This window comes from Aricia agestis, chromosome 3 (assembly GCF_905147365.1).
Source record: "Aricia agestis chromosome 3, ilAriAges1.1, whole genome shotgun sequence".
Taxonomy (NCBI): domain Eukaryota; kingdom Metazoa; phylum Arthropoda; class Insecta; order Lepidoptera; family Lycaenidae; genus Aricia; species Aricia agestis.
In genome coordinates this window covers 881,836-906,555 of record NC_056408.1, presented here as the reverse complement: position 1 = coordinate 906,555, position 24,720 = coordinate 881,836, and the positions used below count along the sequence as shown (strand labels likewise).

Below are 24,720 nucleotides of genomic sequence, written 5' to 3'. Positions count from 1 at the left end.
TTAAAAAAAATTATGTCAAAGTTATATATTTTTTTAAATTCTATATACAATAGTTAATAATACTGTTAATATGCTGTTAATAGAGATTACAAAAAATTTCATTGTTTATATTTTTTTTTATCTTAGCAAAAGTAGACAAAAAATTGTGTTTTTTGTATGGGACAACAACCCTTAAACAATTACTTTATTTTAATTTTATTATATTATTAAGACTTCTGAAATTTTTACAGATTGTGTATATCTGTTGCTGCTATAACAACAAATACTAAAAATAAAATAAAGTATATTATATTTTAAGGGGGGCTCCCATACAAGAAACGTGATTTTTTGGCCTTTTTTGCTCGTAATCAATAATGGTAACAGTTAGGCACTTGAAATTTTCATAAAATCTTTAATTATATTTGTACTTTAATAATTAATAGTAAAATTAGAATAAAGTAATTGTTTAAGGGTCCCATACAAAAACACAATTTTTTGTCTACTTTTGCTAAGATAAAAAAAAGATATAAACAATGAAATTTTTTGAAATCTCTATTAACAATATTATTATGTAACTATTGTATATAGAATTTTAAAAAATATATTACTTTGACATTATTATTTTTTTAAATATATTTTTCATCGGTCGAAAGTACCCAAATTTGAGGATTTTCGAACCTTTAAAAATTCATATCTTTAAAAATATTAACTTTATCGTAAAAAGTCATAGGACCCTTTTTTATTGGTATTTCAATAAAAGGGCCCATTCACGGCAGGACTGCCGTGCAGTCCTGCCGTGAATGGGCCCGGTGGAACTCGGTGTTGCCGGCCGGAATCACCGAGTGTGAACCAATCAGTGAGGCCCATTCTCTGTAGGCTGCCGTGAATGGGCCTTTTAAAGAATATAAAAAAAAATTGTTCGGTTGAAAAATAACAATCCCTAGCAATTGTTTAAACAATATGGCACCGGGTTGCGCCCTGGCAACATGCATTTATATCATCAAGAGGGCAATTTGAAGAGGATCGCATAAAAAAATTGAGGTGGAATAGTTTTCGGTACTCATGCGCCGACTCGTGCTGGTCTACATACTAAGTTCTATACTTTTGGCTATAGCCTTTAAAACATAAACACACCGGCAAAATTAGAGGAACATAACAAAATTTTCAATTTTTTTTAAATTGTTCACTGATTTTTTTAGGGCATAAAAACGTGAAAAATAGAAAAAAATCAGCAAAAATAAAAAAAAATTAAGAAAATCTTATAAATTTCAGTAGTAAGTTTTTAAGATAAATTCTTCATTTTTATTAAAGAAATGCCATGTTAAAAGCGTGTAATGCTGGTGTAATGCCTTCTATGGATCTCAAGAGGGCCTGGATACGCCATTCCATGCTTGCATTTTAATTGTCAATCATTTCCTGTGGGATATTCTCCTACTCCTCCAGTAGCGCCAACTCGAGCTCCTGGACTCATTTTGGAGCTGGAGTTTTAACTCGTACCGTTCAACCATTGATGTGCCACACGTCTTCAATCGGATCCACATCCGTAGACCACGCTGGCCTCTCCACCTGGGCTACGCCAGCATCGTTTAGGTAATAATGCCCGATTTTCTTACTCTATGGACGCACATAAAATTGAAAATAACTACCTAAAACTGTGTAAAAGGCACACCATGCAGTTCCAGGATGTCGGTGCTATAGCTCTGTACTGTCAAAGTACCATCATCTATAATCATCAGCTCCATGCGGGCTCCAAATCATATGCAACTCCAAACCATTACGAAGCCTGCATCATAGGCCACTGTTTCCGGTAAGTTTGATGGCCTGTAGCTTTCCTTATGATTTATCCACATTCTTTATCGCCTGTCAATACAATGTACACAGAATTTGCTCCCATCACTGTACAGCACAAGATTTCACTCACTTGTCTAATTTTGATGTTCACGCGCAAATCTTAGCCTGGCTCTTCGGTGTCCTGTCTCAAGTTTTGGTGCCCTTGCTGGCACTTTTGAGTTTAATTTAACTTATTTGAGTCTTCTTCTTACTGTACAATCACTTACACGTTCATCTTGGACCTGTTCCGACAGGTTTCGTGTCTGCATAGCAGTTTGAGGTCGATTTCTTAAGTTTTGTTTCCTTACAAAATGGTCATTCTGAACCATTGTCACCCGATATCTGCCTTGTTCTCGTCTCCGAACGTAAGATCCAGTCTCTCTGAAGCCTTGAAAGTTACGATGAACCACGGAAGCCGACACACCTAAGGCCTGACTGACCGAACGGTAGGTGTGACCTTTCTCTATCGTGGTTACAGCTCTAGCTGTCGCAGATGCTGGGAAATCACTAATTTTGTATCTAAGCAATGTGTTCTTCCAAAAACCAAACAATCAAATGAGCTGAGCATACCTTGCACCCCGCTAAAACGCCATTCTTATCAGGAACACTTACAACGTCAATAATCGAAAAACACTTATTAGGGTATAATTGCTATAAAAACCTGTCAACTTGCCAGTTTTGTTCAATATTTTATTTCTTGAATGAGCTTAGAAGCTATAAAAAAGGCTTTCAGACAGCCCGGCCCAGTTGAGTTCAAGTTTTGGCCCTTTTTACCAATGTTCCGCTAATTTTGCCAGTGTGTGTAGATCAAACTTTGGAGCAAACGGATACTTTAAAAATTCCATACAATATCTGAATGATAATGAAAGTATTTAAAGTACCTATTACCAAAAGATTTGTCTTTAGTTTCACATTTAATTTAAAAACATTTAATTTATATGGTTGATATAATTATTATCAACCATATATTTTGGTGTCAACATCTCAACCTTTACTCACCACTATCTATTAACTATAAAGAAAGAACCAAATAAGATAAATAATTTATTTATTGAGCCGGCACAGGGGGTTGTTCTGGACCATGCGCAGGTCGACCCTGGGCCCGACGAGGTCGCGGATGTTGGTGAGGCCGTACTTGATCATGGTGGGCCGCTCGAGGGACAGGCCCCAGGCCATCACCCGCACGTCCGGCGGCAGGCCCATCGGCAGCAGCATCTCCGGCCGGAAGATGCCGGAGTTTCCGATCTCGATCCACTTGCCTAGACCTGAAAATGGTAACTTGTTATTATGCACCTTGCGTAAGACAGCGGTAAATTTAATGACAAATTGACAGTAACACTAATAAATAAGATTAACCTTCAATTTAATGTAGAGTAATTGACATAATATAATGTATGGGGCTTATGTCAAAAATTTGTTCCACTCTGAGTGCTGCAGTAAATTCATAAGTGATTTATATCTATATATTAATACGTGAGAGAAAAACTTTGTAACCCTTTTTACGAAAAATGGGGAAACGTAGGTGCATGAAATTTCGCACAGTTATAGTTTATATGGTGAAGGAGTGCATCGAGCTAATATTATTTTAAAATGATGCTTTTATCATATATATTTTTAACAAATAAAACTTTACACACACTGCGACACTACTATAGTAGTGTCGCAGTGTGTGTAAAGTTTTGTGTGTGAAAATCTCCTATCTCCGAAAATCCTAGTATACTAGGAAAAATGACAGATTTTTGAGTGACAAGCCTATGCATACCAATTATACTCTTTTATTTATGGCTGAAGTCTGTTGACAACAAGTTGACAAATTGAAAATAGATTATTGGTTTTTTTTATTTAATTTTAGATACTATTGACAATGCTTAAACGGCCAGTCTGAGCTCAGCTGATCAGGGATACCTGAAGCAGGTTCTGCTGAAGTCTAGCAACAACTAGTAGCTTAGCTCTCTAGTGACTCAGTAATGGAGCAGTTTTTTTTGGGTTTCTGGCTCAACCGAAAATCTTTTTTAACATACATAATATACAGTTTGGCTAGCATACTGAATAGTCGGACACATATTATAGCTGCATACTGACCGTCATGATAGGCGAAGATCTCCATGCTGGGTTCAGTGTAGGGGTTGTATGCGGGCTTGAACTGCAGGCGGCGGAAGCCCAGACGGCGGAAGAAGTGGTCGAGCTGGGCCAGCAGGTCGGCAAGGCCCAGCCCGCGGTCCGCCACCAGCCCCTCCACCTGCTGGAACTCCGCCAGATGCGTCGCGTCCAACGTCTCGTTGCGGAACACCTGGAATATGCATGCGTTTTATTTATCTATAAGGGTTCTCGTTGTTTATTTTGCCGCTGGACAGACCTGACTTGAACAGAGCGCCATCTGGTAAGTTCAAGGTTGCGAAAACTCTTTCTTCTGCCCATTTGCTACTCGGAGCTAAGTATCAATAGGGTCCTTACTGTCTCACCATGAAGTTAAAAACCTTTGTCACCTCGCTTCAAATTTAAATTATAGATAAGTCATAAAATAACCTTCAAAAAAATTACCCGAATCTTTAAGAGGAGGACGCTTACGCAATGTAACTAGTGACGTAGCGATGTCTCGTCTATCCGTGACACATCCAACTAACCCGTTTTGAATAATTTTTTTATCTGGTTAATTTTTTTTTACATAATTTTTTTCTTAAAAAGCAATACTGTTCCCAAAAAAGTTATGCCAACTGCCAACGACTATTAGTAGTTGGATAGGAGTGAAAACTTATAAACCATTAGAGAAATCCTCATCCAATGATGCAACGCAAAACCCGCAATAATATTGTAACCGCAACGACACAATATTATTGGGGTTGATGCAAATGTCGGGACCTCAACGTCTTAATCTATGTTGTAATAATTCCTCAACCTAACTCGACCAAATTAATACACCTGCCTGCCTATGATGACAGGCAGATTATTTAATATTTCTACCTTGTCAATGCTGAAGAACTTCTGCGGCGTGAATGTCTCCTGCTGCGCGACTTTGTACAACATTCGCGCGGAAACCGCCGTCGTGTGCGTACGGAGTAGGTTCTTCTGAGCTTCCTCTATCTTCCAGTCGTATCTGTAACCCTGTGAGTTAACTTGTCAGTAATTTGTGACATGTGGACTATAATTATTGTTTAAATAAATGACTGGAATAATGGCACTTTTGTACCTTATTTGAAGGCAAAGTTTTAAATTACAATAACATGAAATATAAAATATTTGATACAACCAAGTTTTACATGACCTTCGGCAATATTATCTTTATGTTTAATAGTTGTTTTATGAAAAGAAAACGAATTTTTAAAGGCATTATTGTGTTAAAAAGTGAATAAAAATATAAAATGATGATTTTTGTAACAAAAATAGTATAATTGAAAACATTAAAGTGTTTGTTCTTTTTGGTTTTTTAGTAACTTGAAAGTTAAGATCTAAACTATAAACTTTAAAATATTAGATTGTCATGAAAACACACCTGTGAGCCGTAACCACCTTTGCTGTGGACTTTCTTAACTCTTTCTAAATAGTCCATAGGGAATTTGGTGGACGTAGCTGGAGATGAGATAAAGAAGGTGTCGTGAGCGTCTCTGGCCGGATGCTGTTGTGGTTGGAACAGCGCGTCAAAGTTCCAGAAGGAACTCTCCACATACTGGTTAGTAGGCATCTCTTGGAAGCCCATCTCGAGGAAGATTTCCCGGAACTCTGATCTCACTTTCAGCAATGGATGAAGATGACCACATTCAGGGGGTTGACCTGATTAAAAATAAGTATAATTAAAACATAACAGGTTAAAGATACATCGTATCAAATCATTTTATTCAGAGTAAATTTTTTACAACATCCTTTCTGAACAAGACTATGGTGCCATAGTAGTACAAGTTACATAAAAACTAGAGATGTGCCGACTAGTCGGTAAAGCCGACTATCCGGCCACTTTTGTAGTCGGCGAATAGTCGGCAAGAAGCGCCGACTATCCGGCCACTTTTGTAGTCGGCGAATAGTCGGCAAAAAGCGCCGACTAATCGGGCTTTTTACTTTTTTGCTATTATTGAAATTACATTAAAGAAAAACCTTGATTATTATTTATAATGTGTTTAAGTATATTATGTCACAGTCAATCAGTGTTACACATTTTAAAATTAAATGAAGTGTTTCTGAAATTACTTGCTAGTAAATAAATTATTTTTGTAAATATAATCTTAACAACAAATTAAGTAGGTATTATTAAATCGAGATTTAATGTACATGAAATAGGTATTTAATGAAAATCATCAACTGTATCATAGAAACAAAATAAAGTAACGAACGTGAAATACCTAAACATAACACGATTCTTACCCACGAAACAGCAGTAAAAAAGCGTTACGGAAACTTCCGAAACCGTGATCGGCTTAGCCGACTAGTCGGCCGATTAGTCAGCTTCTTTGCAACCGACTAATCGTCTAGTCGGCCAAAGTCATGATCGGCACATCTCTAATAAAAACTCAAACTTTTTTATTCAGCATAAATTTTTGCAAATATTCTCTGAACATCTACATGATGCCTACCACCGGTTCGGGAACTAACATACCTTGACTTATCAAACTTTGTATTGGTTTTTGCCTACATACGCTTATGGAATATTGCACACAATTATTACACAATATTTTGAGTTTCCCTTCATTTTATAGCTCTAAATAGCGCACTATTTTGTAATTTGCAGTCTTACCTAAGGCATCAAAGTTATATGGCTTGAATTCTAACTCTTTCCAAGAGCCTGTTAAAAGCATCTCACTAGTTAAATCAGTTTCTAGTTTTTTTATTGATGTCGCAAACTGTGGTCCCTTCAGTAGAATGAAACTTTTTATAACAATCTCTTGGAGTAGTTTCCTCTTTTTGTAGTCGCTTCTCACATTGTCCGCCAGATTGTCTATGCCCTTCTTGATCTCATTTAAGTCTAATTGAACCTTATCGGTAATGTTATCAACTTTCCGTTTGACCAAGGGGGTTCCACCAGACTTGTCAATAACAATCCAACCCAAGGACATGGCTTTACTAAAGCCGACCTTAGCATTAGGTATAGTCTGAAAAGAAAGAAAATATTTTTTTATTCCATTTTGATGTTTTACAGAAGAGAATAAATGAATTATAATTTTATAAATCCAATTAGACCACACAAAGAAAATGCCCTTTGTTTTAGAGTTTTTAATGGAATATAAAATGATTGCACATTATTATCTGATTTACAGTCACAATAAGTACCGGGCTTTATTGCTTTAATAAAACTAGCTATTTGACCAAGCTTTGCTTGGTATTCAATAAAACACGAATAAAATTACATTTTCTAAAAATGATTCCTAGCTAGATCGATTTATCGCCCCCAAAACCCCTATATAATATAATACTAAATTTCATGAAAATCGTTGAGGCCGATTCTGAGATTCCAATTATATATGTACATATACAAGAATTGCTTGTTTAAAGATATGTTATTCAATATAACTAGGAATTTTCGACTGCCGAAGTTATGAATGAATGAAATAAAAAAATTGTTATCTGAGTTGCAATAAGTGATAAAGGGAATATTCTTCTTACCTTCATAACTTCAGCCTGCGCTATACCTTCACTCGGTATACTTTTATACAACACGGCTTCATGGCTGCCCTTCTCGGCAACCAACTTCCCTTCTTCAGTGAGCTCCCATTTTGTACTCTTGGCCGGCTCAGAAGTTACCATATCGAGGGCTTCCAAGCTTTTCACAGCGCCTACAATTTTCTGGTGATCTTCATTGAATTCTTTTGCTAATTGTATGGTATCTAATTTGTCTGATTTTTCTAAACATTGCAATATTTTCTCGTTTAATTCCATTTTTAAATATTATTAACATTAAATTTCTATATTTTAGGTTACGATTTCTTGTACGACATGAAACATCTGTAATTGACATATTCGACAGATTTTTTTTTTTTGTTAATTCGTCCCGGTCGGGACAGGCAAAGGGAGCGTTGCCCATACAGCCATTTCTATGTTTTCTCTATTTAATGAATGATAGTGAAGGCCGAAGCCAATTCTTTTATATTAACCATCTGAAATAGAGTTTTCATCAGGCCGAAGCCAATTCTTTGATATAAATAATATGAATAATAAGTTTTTTCATCAGGCCGAAGCCATTTCTCATGTTTTGATAGTATTGTTTTGTTTAATTAATACTGTCCCTTCTTCAATTTGACATATTGTCGTCATAGGTCATTGTCTTCATTGTCTTGACGTGGTCTTGACTCTTGACAGATGCCTAAAAAGGCTAAAAAGTCTGCTAATAAACAGTTCAAAGTTATGTACATTATATAATATTTTATTACTAAAACTAAGAAAAACGAGATGAAAAGCAAATATAAAAGAGAATTATTTACAACCACAAAGTACTTATATATAATTAGGAAATTTACAACACATAACCGTTACAGAGAACTATCTCTATACTATATACAATCTCAAGGTATATAGGTAATGACTGGTGAGTACCTATTTAATTATATATCACCAATGGTAGAAAGGACGTACTCATATATTGGCTTATAACAATCGGGTGTTTTCAGAAGCTGCTGAAGGGAGTGCGGGATGGCTTCAGCAGTTTTAAAGATATCCATCAAGTGATTAATAAAAATAAATCTTTGAAGAGTAAAACTGTTACAAGTAAAGAAAATGTGATCCAAGGTTTGTTCAGAATGATTACAGTAATTACAAACGGGTGAAGACAATATATTCAATCTATGAAGATGAGCATTAAATCGACAGTGACCAAGTCTAAGACGGCAAATAGTAGAATAAAATTTCCTGTCATGAAATGAAACACCTTTAGTAAACCATGGGACTGACAACTCCTGTTTAATCTTAGAATACCATTTTCCTTTGGTTTCCATGGTCTGTTTCCAAAAATTTGTAAATTCGATTTTAAAGGTTTCTTTTATTTTGACTAAAACGTCAGATTCTGGAAGACATATGTTTTTAATACAATGCTCCTGAGAACAAGTAGTTATAGCTCTTGCTAAAAAATCGGCTTGTTCATTTCCCTTAACACCAATATGTGACGGTGACCAGACTAAAACTATATTTTTTTTGTTTAATGTTGTTAATTTTGTATATTTTTCTCTAATATCATGGATAATATAGTTAGTTGTAGCACAAAATTTGGGGTTATTTAAGTTTTGAAGAACGCTAAGACTATCGGACACTATAATCCATTTATCATAAACTTGAGTTTCAATATACTCTAATGCAGACAGAACTGCTAAACACTCAGCAGTAAAAATACTTGTTAAATTTGGAAGCCTAATACCATATCCTTTCTTATCCTGTTTAATATATATGGCTGCTGATACCGCCTCAGAAGTCTTTGAACCATCAGTATAGACTTGTTGATAACCAACTAGGTTACTTAGTAAAAGGTAGACATCTTCTTTGCACTTCAAAGAATTATCAATTACAATTTTTAGTGGAAAATATTTAGAGCTAAATGTGCTCATATAGCAAGGCCATAAGTCACTTTCATATAAGTTATAGTCTTGCTTTATTTTTACAATTTCAGGTAGGTAATGTAATAAAATAGAGGAAGAAGAACCACTCTGCAATTTTACAAGAAGAGGATGATTTTTAATGGATGAAATTCTCAACAAAAACCTGTATATTAAATATTTAAAGCGAATTTTCAAAGGAGGGATGTTACATTCAACCTGCATTGATATAATGGGTGTGGAACACATCGCACCAAGCACAATCCGTAAGCACCTATTTTGAACTTTATCTAGTCTATCAACAAAATGTGGAATAGAAGCAAAGCATACATAACCATATTCAAAATGGCTTCTTACAATAGCCTTGTAAAGAATTAATAAAATTTTTGGATCAGCTCCCCAATATGTGCCTGCTAAAGACTTTAATATATTGCAAGCCTTTAAAGCCCTGTTTGCTAAGTAATCAATATATTTATTAAATTTGAAGGAGTTCTGAAAAATCACACCTAAGAATCTAACAGTTTTGTCAACTGCTAACATACTATCTCCATATTGTAGGACAATGTTTGTTGTTTTGCTAGGTTTTTTTGAAAAAACTAAAACTTTGCTTTTTTCAGAGCTGATGTCCAAGCCCAGATCATCATAATAGGCCTTAAGGCCGAGGAGAGCAACTCTGAGATTTTCAATAGCTGCAGACAACTTGTCTGCAGTACAATATATAGTTAAGTCATCTACAAACTGTAGGTTAGTAATGTTTTGACCTAAGACAATATTTAACTTATGTATATACAAAATAAATAGTAAAGGACTGAGAATTCCACCTTGACTTATTCCTTTGTAGGAATACCTTGGACCAATCAGTTTATTTTCAAATTTCACATATAATTTACGACCACTAAGAAAATGATACACCCAATTTACCAATTTTTCAGGTAATTGTAAAGAAGTTAAAATAGTTGAAAGTTTTTCCAAATTGACATTATTATATGCGCCAACAACATCAAAGAAAATACCAACCAATATTGAATTACAAGACAGAGCATTGTGAATGTCCAAACAAAAATGACTCAAGCTCTCTCTAGCCGAACGGCCACGCCGAAAACCGAACTGATTACTAGGTAAAATATGATTTCTTTCTATAAAAAATTCCAATCGCTGTTTAATAAGCTGTTCAAATATTTTGCCAACACAAGAACTTAAAGTTATAGGTCTATATGAATCTGCAACATTTATATCCTTTCCGGGTTTTAATATTGGAACGAGACAATCTGTTTTCCACTGTTCAGGAATCATGGAATGGCACCACAATGAATTTAATAGATTAAGGAACAACTTCATATTTTTGGTGTCTAACAATTTAAACATTTTGTAAGATAAACAATCTAGACCACAAGCAGAATCTTTACGAGATTTTATGGCTGCTTTCAGCTCTTCAAATGTAAAACTATCTACTAAAAAAGAATTTGGAGATGTTGTCACATTGGAATTACTGTTCTTATAATTATTTGGTACTGTATCTGGAGTATATTTATTTAAAAACTGTAATATCCATTCACTATCAATGAAACTACTTCTAGGTGTATAACTTCGGTTGAATTTTTTTATTTTCATCCAAATTTGGCTCATAGGAGTTAATCTACTAACAGATTTACAAAAGTTTTCCCAAGAAAGTCTTCGCTCTTGTTTCAATACGCGTTTTTTATGCGCCTGAAGACGCTTAAATTCGACAAAAGTGTCAATACAAGAATTCGCTTTAAACCGCGCATAAGCTTGACGACAATCATGTACAGCCTTGGAACATTTTTCATTCCACCATACTAATGGAATTTTAACTTTTTTTTTAACGTTACTACAGGCAGAACTTTGAGAAACAGAATTAACAGTTGGGGTGCAGAACTTAGGCTTATTCAAACCGTTGATAAATGTGCCACATTTATCAACAGTTTGAATTATAAGCGCACAGAATCTATTATAACTGTCGATTAAATCGCATGTTTCAATTTGAAATTTTTTTAATTTCTGATTAACAGTTTTTTCATACAAATCCCAATTTACTGTTTTCAGATTCGTGTGAAGAGGAAAACTTTCAAATGTCTGTGACAAGTTACTATGGGGAGAGAATGATGGAGAAAGATTCAATGTTGTCAGAGTTGGTAAATGATAACTACCTAACGAGTCTGAAGAAACTTGCCATTCACAAAATAATGCTAACGATGCCGAAACAAAAGTCAAATCTAGTGCATTTGGCTTCCATCTATGCGACCCTACAGTGGTTGGACGTCCATCATTCAAGAGAACCAAATCATTCTCATCAGCGACATCAACAATATCTCTCCCTCGCGCGTCAACTTTGCCGCAACCCCATAAAGTATGATGCGCGTTAAAGTCTCCAGCCAAAATTATCGGTTTCGGAATAGTGTGTATTAAATCATTAAATTTTTTCTTATTAAATTCAGGAGTACAGCTTCCTGGGCTGTAAAAACTTACAATCGAAATTTGTTTCTGAAAAATTTGAATCTGAACAACAATATTTTGTAAAGAATCATCATAAAATGTATTAATTTTGTTATAGACTATAGTGTTATGAATTAATATGGCTACTCCATTGTGATTATTACCACAGTCATTTCTCACAATAGCGTATCCTTTCATGTTAAATGTGATATGTGGTTTGAGCCACGTTTCACTAATTATACAAATGTGGATGGAATTATCTAATAGAAATTTTTGTAGTTCATATTTATTACTTGGCAAGCTTTGACTGTTCCATTGCATAATATTTACTTGGGCAGAGAATGTGAAAGATTGTTATTTTTTTCTTTTATAGTTTCTTTTATTGTTTCTGAAAGAAGCTGTGAGTTTATGCTTGCATTTTGAGTCTTGTTCAGAGTAATAGCTTTAATTAAACATTCTGTGAGTAACGTAAGTGCGTTTTTATTTGAGAGAAGTACATTTAATAAGTCTTTACTATTTGTGTTTTCATTCAATGAAGGGAAATTTTGTAATTTATTATTAAAAAGGTCTGCATATGATGTAGTTGTATACTTTTTTTTATTTTCTTCTATTTTCATTTTTTTAACTCTACATTCTCCAGATATAGATAAATGGCTACCTTTGCAATGTACGCAAACAGCTTTATCTGGGCTTTGAGTACAGTTTTTATAATTGTGAGCCTCGGCACATATCGAGCAACGCTCTGCATTCTTACAAAACTTTGCTAAATGTCCGTATCTTAAACATTTATAACACTGTTTCACTGGTGGAATATATGTCGTAACAGGAAATCGCCACATATTTATTAAAACATATTCAGGCAATGATGTAGAGCACGAAAATGTAATTGCCACTGATTGCGTTGGTTGCAGCTCAAAGCTGTTGTTAACCTTAGCTTTTCTCATTATTCTACGTACACATATTACCCTTTTTGTACTACTCGAAATTGCTTTATAAATTTTTTGATTGGACATTTCGGTCGGTACGGAGTTGATGACACCAGTCAACTCCGTGCTACCAGCTGGAATGCTTGCTTTTAAATGTTGGTCTCGTAAAAAAGTAGTATTTTCAAGAAATGCGTTAGCTAAGTTCGGCCGATTAAAATAGACTCCAACTTTGAATTTATTAATTTTTCTCAAGAAAGATATTCCCTTAATCGATTGTTGGAAAATACGACTTAAACCCATGAGGTCGCGAGTACCTATAGGAGTTTCACCTGTGCTTTCCACGAAGACTACAAATTCAAATCCAGCTGCGCTGTCCTCTGGATAGCGACGGCTGTAATCATTTACTCTATAAGGAGCATATTTGCTAAATTCCTCTGTGGGCTCAGACTGTTCAGAGCTACTCGACTCAGCCTGATCATCCACCGGACTAGACGATATTGGTCTCTTCTTCTTCCGTTTGGACGGCCGCTGAGACATCGCGGCGCGCCTGGTCCCGTGAAGGGACTTTTATATAATTAAAAAACTTACCAACAATACGAAGAAATAATAATTATATACAATTAAAAAATATATACAATACGACAAATATCCTACAATTATGCAACTTTTAACAATAAAAATCAAATTAAATTTTCAGTGCTGAAAAATTTTCTACTTTTCCCGCCACTCCCGAAAATCGAATTCCATCACAGACTACTTAGGGATACTACGTATCAGACTGCCATCTTTCATTCTCATTTGGTGCAAGTGTTACGATTTCCGAGCGATACTGACATTAATTTTTTTTTGCCCTTGCTAGTGTGATGGTGTGGTGCGACTACCTACTGGACGTACCTAATTTAGGTTGTCAAAAAAAAAAAAACCACAGCCAAACATAGAACCTCCTCCTTTTTGAAAGTCGGTTAAAAAGCACTAGTAGAAATGAGGTTATAATTGATATATTTTTTTATATTAATACTAATTAAACAGACTAGTAGCCACACTATTAAAATAAATGATTTCCCACTTTTTCGTTCCTATTCTCATTTGAAACGCATTACACCCAAGGTTTTAAATAAAAGAAATGTTTTATTTATTTATAGTTTTATTTTTAATTCTTTTAAGATATTTTTCATAGGCCAGCTTCTGGTAATATGGCAAATTTTTACCTTCCAGCCTTACAATATCCACACCTTTCAAAATTTTGTTTATCGTGTTACACCAATTATAAATTGTGAATCGGATGACGATCTGCAAGAAGTATTGGTGTACGAAATCTTTGTGCTCGGGACAGTTTACCAAATCAATAGTATCTATTTCTTTCATAATAGTTTTTAAAATATCTTTTGTGTGAGCATTTTTTTCTAAAAACTCATTTGTTTTATTTAATACTGTCCCGAAGCACCTAACAGCTACTCCAGATGGGTAACTCAGCTTGCGGCTATTATTCGACGCCTTAAATTCCTTATGACTAATCCAATTATGTATCGTTTCATTTTCATTGCTTGTCAAAGATTTTTTGCATAAGGAACAAGGGTTCTTTTCTAAAGTTTTTCGAATTACCCATCCAGTCACATAAGCCTTAGAATGAGTACTTAATCTCTCCTTTCGCGCTTGCTCCAATATTCCTTGCGATTCTGGTTCTGAACAACCCAGCAGAACATTATTTTGTGTCTCTTAATTTTGGCCTTTGTTTTCATCGTTTTGGAAAAGACATTGAAGATTTATTAATTGTTCTGCGGGGTCATCCTCACAATTAAACCCATCCGAATGAAATTTAATCACACGAGTGATGGTCAACGCCTTATAAGTATTTATAAAATTGTGGCAGGTAGGGTCTGTGTTACGATAATTATACGCCCTAACCTGACCAAAATAATTTTCGACAGGGTCTGTATTAAAATACCTAGGGCGCATAATTTTTAAATCATTTGATTTGAATACCTGCCACAATCTCATGTAGCTTTTTAGTGTTGTCACAAAATTTTTTAAGGTGGGCACAGACTTTTCACGACCATTTTCCATGAATTTAATTTGTTCAAGATTTTTTATTGCATCTACCCAAAACTTGTGGTGCTGGGTACAATCCTTCACTGCGGTCCGCAATGTTTTACCCTTCGCAGCTTTAGCTGTGGCAGCTGCACCATTCACAGAGTCGAATAAGTCGTCGAAAAATGACACCGTCTCTGCAGTATTTTTTAATGTCCCACTGACTGGTGTTCCGTCAACATAAGTAGCTGTAACAACAGAATTGTATGTTATTTTATATAACTTGCTTCTGGAGCTTAAATAAGACATAGGTAGCTACTTGCTTATTTAATTATATTTCCTTTAATTAAAAGACATGTAAATCTTATTAATCCTGCAAATTGCTAGCAAAGTGGACTTTGAGTATATCATGCTCACTCCGGGACATGAGAAAGTAAACTGTGTTTAGCCTGGTAATATTCTGTGTTAGATCGAAATCTGGGTAACTTACAGAACTGTGAAGTGTAGGAAAGTGCAGCAGCTACAGATTTGCTAAGCACGCGCACACAATTCTTCACCTGGAAAGCAAGTTATTAATTGGATTATAAAATAAAATATAAAATAATAATAAATTATGCAAACTATTTCAAAAGGTTAAATAGTTTCATAAAACATAGGAAATATCGGTGTCAAATAAAGACACCTTTCGAACATAAACTTAATATACCTAGCAGAATAGAGCAACAATCTCGAGCTGTCAAACTAAACCGAAATTGATTTACATCTGTGTGTAAACATTTGTTTACATATCATATACACTTACACAAGCAGATTAAATAGTCAACGTGCCAACTGGAAGTCAAATAGATGAAACAAATTGGTTCTGCTGTTATGTATCACAAGTCTCTTTTTACCATGCAGTATTACTGATAGTGATCTCGCTTGCTCAGGCCTTTGTTTCTCTATTCCGCTAGGTATATTAACTTTATACTTTCGAACAAAGATGATGCCACAAACATTATATACCTATGCAGCACATTTTCATAGGGGTGAGAAGTAAAAATTCTGATTTAAAAATAGGTTTGGATTTAAATAAAAAAAATCTTACCTTCATTTTTTTTACTTTTGCTGGTATGACATGCTCGTCATTTAATTTATGCAATATTCTTGATTGTGTGTGGCTGCAGTCAGTTTTGTAAACATCTACTATGTCTTGCCACTTTGAAATCTTTCCTTTCCATTTTATATCTTTGGTAAGAAAGTTGTTTCTTATCCCTTTAATGAGGTGGGATGGGTCATATATGACACTAAGTTTGGAGCATCCAATGATGACAGACTGATCTGTAAAATATTGAAAATACATGATATTGTGAATATAAACATATTAAATATAATATTTAAAATGAAGCAGTAGTAATAACTAGCTTTGTGAAATTCTAACCTGGCTCTTCATTCCTAAGCAATTGCTCTCGCCTCGTCTCTTCTTGGTTGTGACCAAGGCACAGCTTTCCAATCTGCTGTACGTAACTTGTAAGTTACGTACAGCAGATTGGAAAGCTGTGCCTTGGTCACAACCAAGGACTATTGGTTTCAAATCAATATCAGCAATGGCCGATACAATATCTTTTATAATCTTTTTTAACTCTGGCCCAGACGTAGCCCCCTCACAAAAATAATATGCAATAGGCTGCTGCCACTTATGGACTGCTCCACGTGCCATGAAAACCAAAACATGGTCAGCAAATTTATTTTTTCTCCCAGTCAGTTCGACAAATCCATGTATTTTATCATCTTTCGAATTATATGACAGTCCCATTCCCAATGCCATTTCATCAAATAGGATCGAACAATATTTTTTTGAGTCCTCCCAGGTGTCAACCTGAAATAAAGATTTTCAAAATGTTAAGTCTATTATATGTATCTACATGTGCATTTCTTTGGACCTATATTGTAAAATAAATATAAATTATATGTTTAAAATTCCATCTATCTGTAATGAGATAATAGATAAGTACTTTCTTTATATTATAATAATATATACCTACTTTCTTTTTACCTATTATATAAGTTATGGTTACCTCTTTTTTCATTAGAGTGAAAAATTGGGGGTTGATACCAGCCTCAATCTTTAATCTGGATACCATCTTATTTAAAGTTGATGAAGATGGTAAAATGAAAATTTTGTGCAAAAAACGATAGCATTTTGGGCTTTGTTTCATTATGGCCAAAGTTATCAGTTTTTCCTCTAATGTGAATCTGCGACCTTTTTTCTTTTTCGTGCACAGGTTGATTTGCATTTCAAAAATTTTCTTAGCGTAGGGGTTCATTTTTTCTGCCATTTCTTCAAAAGAATGCTCCTTTGCAAATTTGACAGCTCTTTTAGCCCGACGATGATAGTCAGCTTGATTTTTGGCTTTTGTGTATTCTTTGTAGATAAGCTTACAGGTGGGTGTTAACTTATTAAGTGCCTGAATTATTCTTTTCCTTCCTGACTTTTTAGGGGTTTGTGTAATAATTGTATTCTCAATTTTAGCTTTGCAAGCATCTGAAAAATTATAGCAATGAATAATACAATAATTATAAAATACAGAACCCTAAAAACCATTTATTTTAACATAACAAAAGTGTATTTCTTAAAATACTTCATGTGAAGAAAATGTTAATTAATAGATCAATTATAATTTATTTAAATGTTACATTTAAGATTAAGGGAATTTTACATTTGTGGCTGATTACAATTGAATCAATGATTTCTAAAACAACAGAAAAACGATCACTGACCTTATTCCTCGAAATGTTTTTGTAATGAGCAAAATTAAAAAAAAATGGACAAACCCCATTGTATGCACTTGTGTTGTTCTAACAATCACCGAAGAGAAATGTCAGTCAGTTATGTTGTTCTAACACTAAGCGGTATTTTCAGTAATTCAATTTACATAGAAAACGCAAAGCAATTGTGTTGTTTTAATGCACAATTTATTAATGGCCATAGACTAAATCCAAAATCGCTATAAACTCGATTTCAGCAAAAATGTTAGTTATGTTGTTTTAGAAATCATTGATTCAATTAATTTAACATGATTTCAACTAACCTGTAGTAGGTGATTGAGAGCGGACTTCAACTCTCAGAATATTTCGTGAAGGATCTTTACTCTCACTGTCCATGACATGAGAAGCATCAAGTGGAATGACACTACAAGTTTTTTCACATGATCCTGGGGCACCTAAAATAGATATAATTAAGATTAAATTTGTAAAAAGAAGTATATACTTTTAGTGTGATAATTTCAGTACAAGAGAACTTACTGCTTTCAGGGATGGTTAGCTCGACTTTGTTCTTAGTAATTGTATTTGATAACAATCTTGGTTTAAGAACAATCCTGCATGCACCTGAAAACAAAAAAAAAATATTTCAATTAAGTTTTATGCAATTATAAATGCAAGGCATATTATTATGATATTGAAAAAAGTAATACAATAGATTATGCTTCTGCTACTGACCAGAACTTGATGTTGGAGGTAAATCTTTGGCATATGTGTGGTCGATGTGCCTCTTCCTGCTGTAACTGTGATCAACTTTTGGATCCACATTTTCTGGAAAAAAAATACTATACAATATTGAGTGAAATAATATAAGTATTCTTATAGCCTCTTAGGAGTCAGTAACTACAGGCTAGATAAAGAGTGGCTGTAATTTAGTTGTGACATCAAAAAGGATAAGTAATAATAAGCACAATAATTAATATGCTACGAGTAATAAATAGTTTTTATTATTCGTAGTTAATATGTCACGGATTATTTACCTTTACATTCAGGAACTCCAGTTGTGATTTCAGCAGGTGTAAATAGCGTCGGATATGCATCATACAACAGACGCGAGTTCTCACGAACGAATCTTCGTTCAAAATGTTTTTGACATACAAACAAATTATGAATTGAAGATATGTTTATATTATCATCTTTCAGGCACTGAATCCACTTTAATAAGCGATTTTCGTTACATGGAAATTTATGTAACATAGCGTCCTTGCGCGTGCTGCTACAATTACGTACACAACACATAAAATACATGATAGCGTCCAGTTCGCAAAAAATATCCAAATATACACAATACACAACAAACAACAATACACACAACGCGTATAAGGAATGCTAGGTATCTCTCGGTATGAGGAGTAGCAGCAAATTACAGTTAAGGTGGAGAGGAAGATTTTTTTTTTTTTTGTTAATTCGTCCCGGTCGGGACAGGCAAAGGGAGCGTTGCCCATACAGCCATTTCTATGTTTTCTCTATTTAATGAATGATAGTGAAGGCCGAAGCCAATTCTTTGATATAAATAATATGAATAATAAGTTTTTTCATCAGGCCGAAGCCATTTCTCATGTTTTGATAGTATTGTTTAATTAATACTGTCCCTTCTTCAATTTGACATATTGTCATTTGTCGTCATTGGTCATTGTCTTCATTGTCTTGACGTGGTCTTGACTCTTGACAGATGCCTAAAAAGGCTAAAAAGTCTGCTAATAAACAGTTCAAAGTTAAGTACATTAAATAATATTTTATTACTAAAACTAAGAAAAACGAGATGAAAAGCAAATATAAAAGAGAATTATTTACAACCACAAAGTACTTATATATAATTAGGAAATTTACAACACATAACCGTTACAGAGAACTATCTCTGTGTTACTATATACAATCTCAAGGTATATAGGTAATGACTGGTGAGTACCTATTTAATTATATATCACCAATGGTAGAAAGGACGTACTCATATATTGGCTTATAACAATCGGGTGTTTTCAGAAGCTGCTGAAGGGAGTGCGGGATGGCTTCAGCAGTTTTAAAGATATCCATCAAGTGATTAATAAAAATAAATCTTTGAAGAGTAAAACTGTTACAAGTAAAGAAAATGTGATCCAAGGTTTGTTCAGAATGATTACAGTAATTACAAACGGGTGAACTCAATATATTCAATCTATGAAGATGAGCATTAAATCGACAGTGACCAAGTCTAAGACGGCAAATAGTAGAATAAAATTTCCTGTCATGAAATGAAACACCTTTAGTAAACCATGGGACTGACAACTCCTGTTTAATCTTAGAATACCATTTTCCTTTGGTTTCCATGGTCTGTTTCCAAAAATTTGTAAATTCGATTTTAAAGGTTTCTTTTATTTTGACTAAAACGTCAGATTCTGGAAGACATATGTTTTTAATACAATGCTCCTGAGAACAAGTAGTTATAGCTCTTGCTAAAAAATCGGCTTGTTCATTTCCCTTAACACCAATATGTGACGGTGACCAGACTAAAACTATATTTTTTTTGTTTAATGTTGTTAATTTTGTATATTTTTCTCTAATATCATGGATAATATAGTTAGTTGTAGCACAAAATTTGGGGTTATTTAAGTTTTGAAGAACGCTAAGACTATCGGACACTATAATCCATTTATCATAAACTTGAGTTTCAATATACTCTAATGCAGACAGAACTGCTAAACACTCAGCAGTAAAAATACTTGTTAAATTTGGAAGCCTAATACCATATCCTTTCTTATCCTGTTTAATATATATGGCTGCTGATACCGCCTCAGAAGTCTTTGAACCATCAGTATAGACTTGTTGATAACCAACTAGGTTACTTAGTAAAAGGTAGACATCTTCTTTGCACTTCAAAGAATTATCAATTACAATTTTTAGTGGAAAATATTTAGAGCTAAATGTGCTCATATAGCAAGGCCATAAGTCACTTTCATATAAGTTATAGTCTTGCTTTATTTTTACAATTTCAGGTAGGTAATGTAATAAAATAGAAGAAGAAGAACCACTCTGCAATTTTACAAGAAGAGGATGATTTTTAATGGATGAAATTGTCAACAAAAACCTGTATATTAAATATTTAAAGCGAATTTTCAAAGGAGGGATGTTACATTCAACCTGCATTGATATTATGGGTGTGGAACACATCGCACCAAGCACAATCCGTAAGCACCTATTTTGAACTTTATCTAGTCTATCAATAAAATGTGGAATAGAAGCAAAGCATACATAACCATATTCAAAATGGCTTCTTACAATAGCCTTGTAAAGAATTAATAAAATTTTTGGATCAGCTCCCCAATATGTGCCTGCTAAAGACTTTAATATATTGCAAGCCTTTAAAGCCCTGTTTGCTAAGTAATCAATATATTTATTAAATTTGAAGGAGTTCTGAAAAATCACACCTAAGAATCTAACAGTTTTGTCAACTACTAACATACTATCTCCATATTGTAGGACAATGTTTGTTGTTTTGCTAGGTTTTTTTGAAAAAACTAAAACTTTGCTTTTTTCAGAGCTGATGTCCAAGCCCAGATCATCATAATAGGCCTTAAGGCCGAGGAGAGCAACTCTGAGATTTTCAATAGCTGCAGACAACTTGTCTGCAGTACAATATATAGTTAAGTCATCTACAAACTGTAGGTTAGTAATGTTTTGACCTAAGACAATATTTAACTTATGTATATACAAAATAAATAGTAAAGGACTGAGAATTCCACCTTGACTTATTCCTTTGTAGGAATACCTTGGACCAATCAGTTTATTTTCAAATTTCACATATAATTTACGACCACTAAGAAAATGATACACCCAATTTACCAATTTTTCAGGTAATTGTAAAGAAGTTAAAATAGTTGAAAGTTTTTCCAAATTGACATTATTATATGCGCCAACAACATCAAAGAAAATACCAACCAATATTGAATTACAAGACAGAGCATTGTGAATGTCCAAACAAAAATGACTCAAGCTCTCTCTAGCCGAACGGCCACGCCGAAAACCGAACTGATTACTAGGTAAAATATGATTTCTTTCTATAAAAAATTCCAATCGCTGTTTAATAAGCTGTTCAAATATTTTGCCAACACAAGAACTTAAAGTTATAGGTCTATATGAATCTGCAACATTTATATTCTTTCCGGGTTTTAATATTGGAACGAGACAATCTGTTTTCCACTGTTCAGGAATCATGGAATGGCACCACAATGAATTTAATAGATTAAGGAACAACTTCATATTTTTGGTGTCTAACAATTTAAACATTTTGTAAGATAAACAATCTAGACCACAAGCAGAATCTTTACGAGATTTTATGGCTGCTTTCAGCTCTTCAAATGTAAAACTATCTACTAAAAAAGAATTTGGAGATGTTGTCACATTGGAATTACTGTTCTTATAATTATTTGGTACTGTATCTGGAGTATATTTATTTAAAAACTGTAATATCCATTCACTATCAATGAAACTACTTCTAGGTGTATAACTTCGGTTGAATTTTTTTATTTTCATCCAAATTTGGCTCATAGGAGTTAATCTACTAACAGATTTACAAAAGTTTTCCCAAGAAAGTCTTCGCTCTTGTTTCAATACGCGTTTTTTATGCGCCTGAAGACGCTTAAATTCGACAAAAGTTTCAATACAAGAATTCGCTTTAAACCGCGCATAGGCTTGACGACAATCATGTACAGCTTTGGAACATTTTTCATTCCACCATACTAATGGAATTTTAACTTTTTTTTTAACGTTACTACAGGCAGAACTTTGAGAAACAGAATTAGCAGTTGGGGTGCAGAACTTAGGCTTATTCAAACCGTTGATAAATGTGCCACATTTATCAACAGTTTGAATTATAAGCGCACAGAATCTATTATAACTGTCGATTAAATCGCATGTTTCAATTTGAAATTTTTTTAATTTTTGATTAACAGTTTTTTCATACAAATCCCAATTTACTGTTTTCAGATTCGTGTGAAGAGGAAAACTTTCAAATGTCTGTGACAAGTTACTATGGGGAGAGAATGATGGAGAAAGATTCAATGTTGTCAGAGTTGGTAAATGATAACTACCTAACGAGTCTGAAGAAACTTGCCATTCACAAAATAATGCTAACGACGCCGAAACAAAAGTCAAATCTAGTGCATTTGGCTTCCATCTATGCGACCCTACAGTGGTTGGACGTCCATCATTCAAGAGAACCAAATCATTCTCATCAGCGACATCAACAATATCTCTCCCTCGCGCGTCAACTTTGCCGCAACCCCATAAAGCATGATGCGCGTTAAAGTCTCCAGCCAAAATTATCGGTTTCGGAATAGTGTGTATTAAATCATTAAATTTTTTCTTATTAAATTCAGGAGTACAGCTTCCTGGGCTGTAAAAACTTACAATCGAAATTTGTTTCTGAAAAATTTGAATCTGAACAACAATATTTTGTAAAGAATCATCATAAAATGTATTAATTTTGTTATAGACTATAGTGTTATGAATTAATATGGCTACTCCATTGTGATTATTACCACAGTCATTTCTCACAATAGAGTATCCTTTCATGTTAAATGTGATATGTGGTTTGAGCCATGTTTCACTAATTATACAAATGTGGATGGAATTATCTAATAGAAATTTTTGTAGTTCATATTTATTACTTGGCAAGCTTTGACTGTTCCATTGCATAATATTTACTTGGGCAGAGAATGTGAAAGATTGTTATTTTTTTCTTTTATAGTTTCTTTTATTGTTTCTGAAAGAAGCTGTGAGTTTATGCTTGCATTTTGAGTCTTGTTCAGAGTAATAGCTTTAATTAAACATTCTGTGAGTAACGTAAGTGCGTTTTTATTTGAGAGAAGTACATTTAATAAGTCTTTACTATTTGTGTTTTCATTCAATGAAGGGAAATTTTGTAATTTATTATTAAAAAGGTCTGCATATGATGTAGTTGTATACTTTTTTTTATTTTCTTCTATTTTCATTTTTTTAACTCTACATTCTCCAGATATAGATAAATGGCTACCTTTGCAATGTACGCAAACAGCTTTATCTGGGCTTTGAGTACAGTTTTTATAATTGTGAGCCTCGGCACATATCGAGCAACGCTCTGCATTCTTACAAAACTTTGCTAAATGTCCGTATCTTAAACATTTATAACACTGTTTCACTGGTGGAATATATGTCGTAACAGGAAATCGCCACATATTTATTAAAACATATTCAGGCAATGATGTAGAGCACGAAAATGTAATTGCCACTGATTGCGTTGGTTGCAGCTCAAAGCTGTTGTTAACCTTAGCTTTTCTCATTATTCTACGTACACATATTACCCTTTTTGTACTACTCGAAATTGCTTTATAAATTTTTTGATTGGACATTTCGGTCGGTACGGAGTTGATGACACCAGTCAACTCCGTGCTACCAGCTGGAATGCTTGCTTTTAAATTTTGGTCTCGTAAAAAAGTAGTATTTTCAAGAAATGCGTTAGCTAAGTTCGGCCGATTAAAATAGACTCCAACTTTGAATTTATTAATTTTTCTCAAGAAAGATATTCCCTTAATCGATTGTTGGAAAATACGACTTAAACCCATGAGATCGCGAGTACCTATAGGAGTTTCACCTGTGCTTTCCACGAAGACTACAAATTCAAATCCAGCTGCGCTGTCCTCTGGATAGCGACGGCTGTAATCATTTACTCTATAAGGAGCATATTTGCTAAATTCCTCTGTGGGCTCAGACTGTTCAGAGCTACTCGACTCAGCCTGATCATCCACCGGACTAGACGATATTGGTCTCTTCTTCTTCCGTTTGGACGGCCGCTGAGACATCGCGGCGCGCCTGGTCCCGTGAAGGGACTTTTATATAATTAAAAAACTTACCAACAATACGAAGAAATAATAATTATATACAATTAAAAAATATATACAATACGACAAATATCCTACAATTATGCAACTTTTAACAATAAAAATCAAATTAAATTTTCAGTGCTGAAAAATTTTCTACTTTTCCCGCCACTCCCGAAAATCGAATTCCATCACAGACTACTTAGGGATACTACGTATCAGACTGCCATCTTTCATTCTCATTTGGTGCAAGTGTTACGATTTCCGAGCGATACTGACATTAATTTTTTTTTTGCCCTTGCTAGTGTGATGGTGTGGTGCGACTACCTACTGGACGTACCTAATTTAGGTTGTCAAAAAAAA

General features: G+C 34.2%; 2 protein-coding genes and 3 long non-coding RNA genes across 7 annotated transcripts; 3 read left to right on the top strand and 2 right to left on the bottom strand.

Annotated features, from left to right (window-relative positions):
- Nucleotides 1-2,842: 2,842 nt before the first annotated feature.
- On the bottom strand, nt 2,843-7,712 carry LOC121725397 (phenylalanine--tRNA ligase alpha subunit). Its single transcript, XM_042112307.1, has 6 exons — nt 7,399-7,712; nt 6,533-6,887; nt 5,300-5,577; nt 4,771-4,911; nt 3,892-4,099; nt 2,843-3,074 (listed from the first exon to the last, which is right to left on the bottom strand). The coding sequence occupies exons 1-6, from the start codon at nt 7,669-7,671 to the stop codon at nt 2,854-2,856; spliced, it is 1,476 nt and encodes a 491-aa protein (XP_041968241.1). The 5' UTR covers nt 7,672-7,712; the 3' UTR covers nt 2,843-2,853.
- A 503-nt stretch (nt 7,713-8,215) lies between these two features.
- On the top strand, nt 8,216-8,681 carry LOC121740628. The gene is made up of 2 exons (XR_006037664.1): nt 8,216-8,317; nt 8,400-8,681. It is a non-coding gene; the product is annotated as an uncharacterized LOC121740628 (long non-coding RNA).
- Nucleotides 8,682-13,830: 5,149 nt separating this feature from the next.
- Nucleotides 13,831-18,904, bottom strand: LOC121740625. Of its 3 annotated transcripts, XM_042133360.1 has the most exons (10): nt 18,505-18,904; nt 18,203-18,295; nt 18,008-18,091; nt 17,794-17,925; nt 16,780-17,246; nt 16,229-16,580; nt 16,143-16,184; nt 15,810-16,042; nt 15,213-15,279; nt 13,831-14,970 (listed from the first exon to the last, which is right to left on the bottom strand). In XM_042133360.1, the coding sequence occupies exons 1-10, from the start codon at nt 18,770-18,772 to the stop codon at nt 14,411-14,413; spliced, it is 2,298 nt and encodes a 765-aa protein (XP_041989294.1). In that variant the 5' UTR covers nt 18,773-18,904; the 3' UTR covers nt 13,831-14,410. The 3 variants fall into 3 exon arrangements, with proteins under 3 accessions (XP_041989294.1, XP_041989296.1, XP_041989295.1); XM_042133362.1 differs by lacking the exon at nt 15,213-15,279 and having other exon boundaries at nt 14,918-14,970; XM_042133361.1 differs by lacking the exon at nt 13,831-14,970 and having other exon boundaries at nt 14,980-15,279.
- Nucleotides 18,905-19,291: 387 nt separating this feature from the next.
- Nucleotides 19,292-20,568, top strand: LOC121740627. The gene is made up of 3 exons (XR_006037663.1): nt 19,292-19,425; nt 19,508-19,625; nt 20,497-20,568. It is a non-coding gene; the product is annotated as an uncharacterized LOC121740627 (long non-coding RNA).
- On the top strand, nt 20,568-23,464 carry LOC121740626. Its single transcript, XR_006037662.1, has 4 exons — nt 20,568-20,688; nt 21,040-21,166; nt 21,355-21,540; nt 22,487-23,464. It is a non-coding gene; the product is annotated as an uncharacterized LOC121740626 (long non-coding RNA).
- Nucleotides 23,465-24,720: the final 1,256 nt, after the last annotated feature.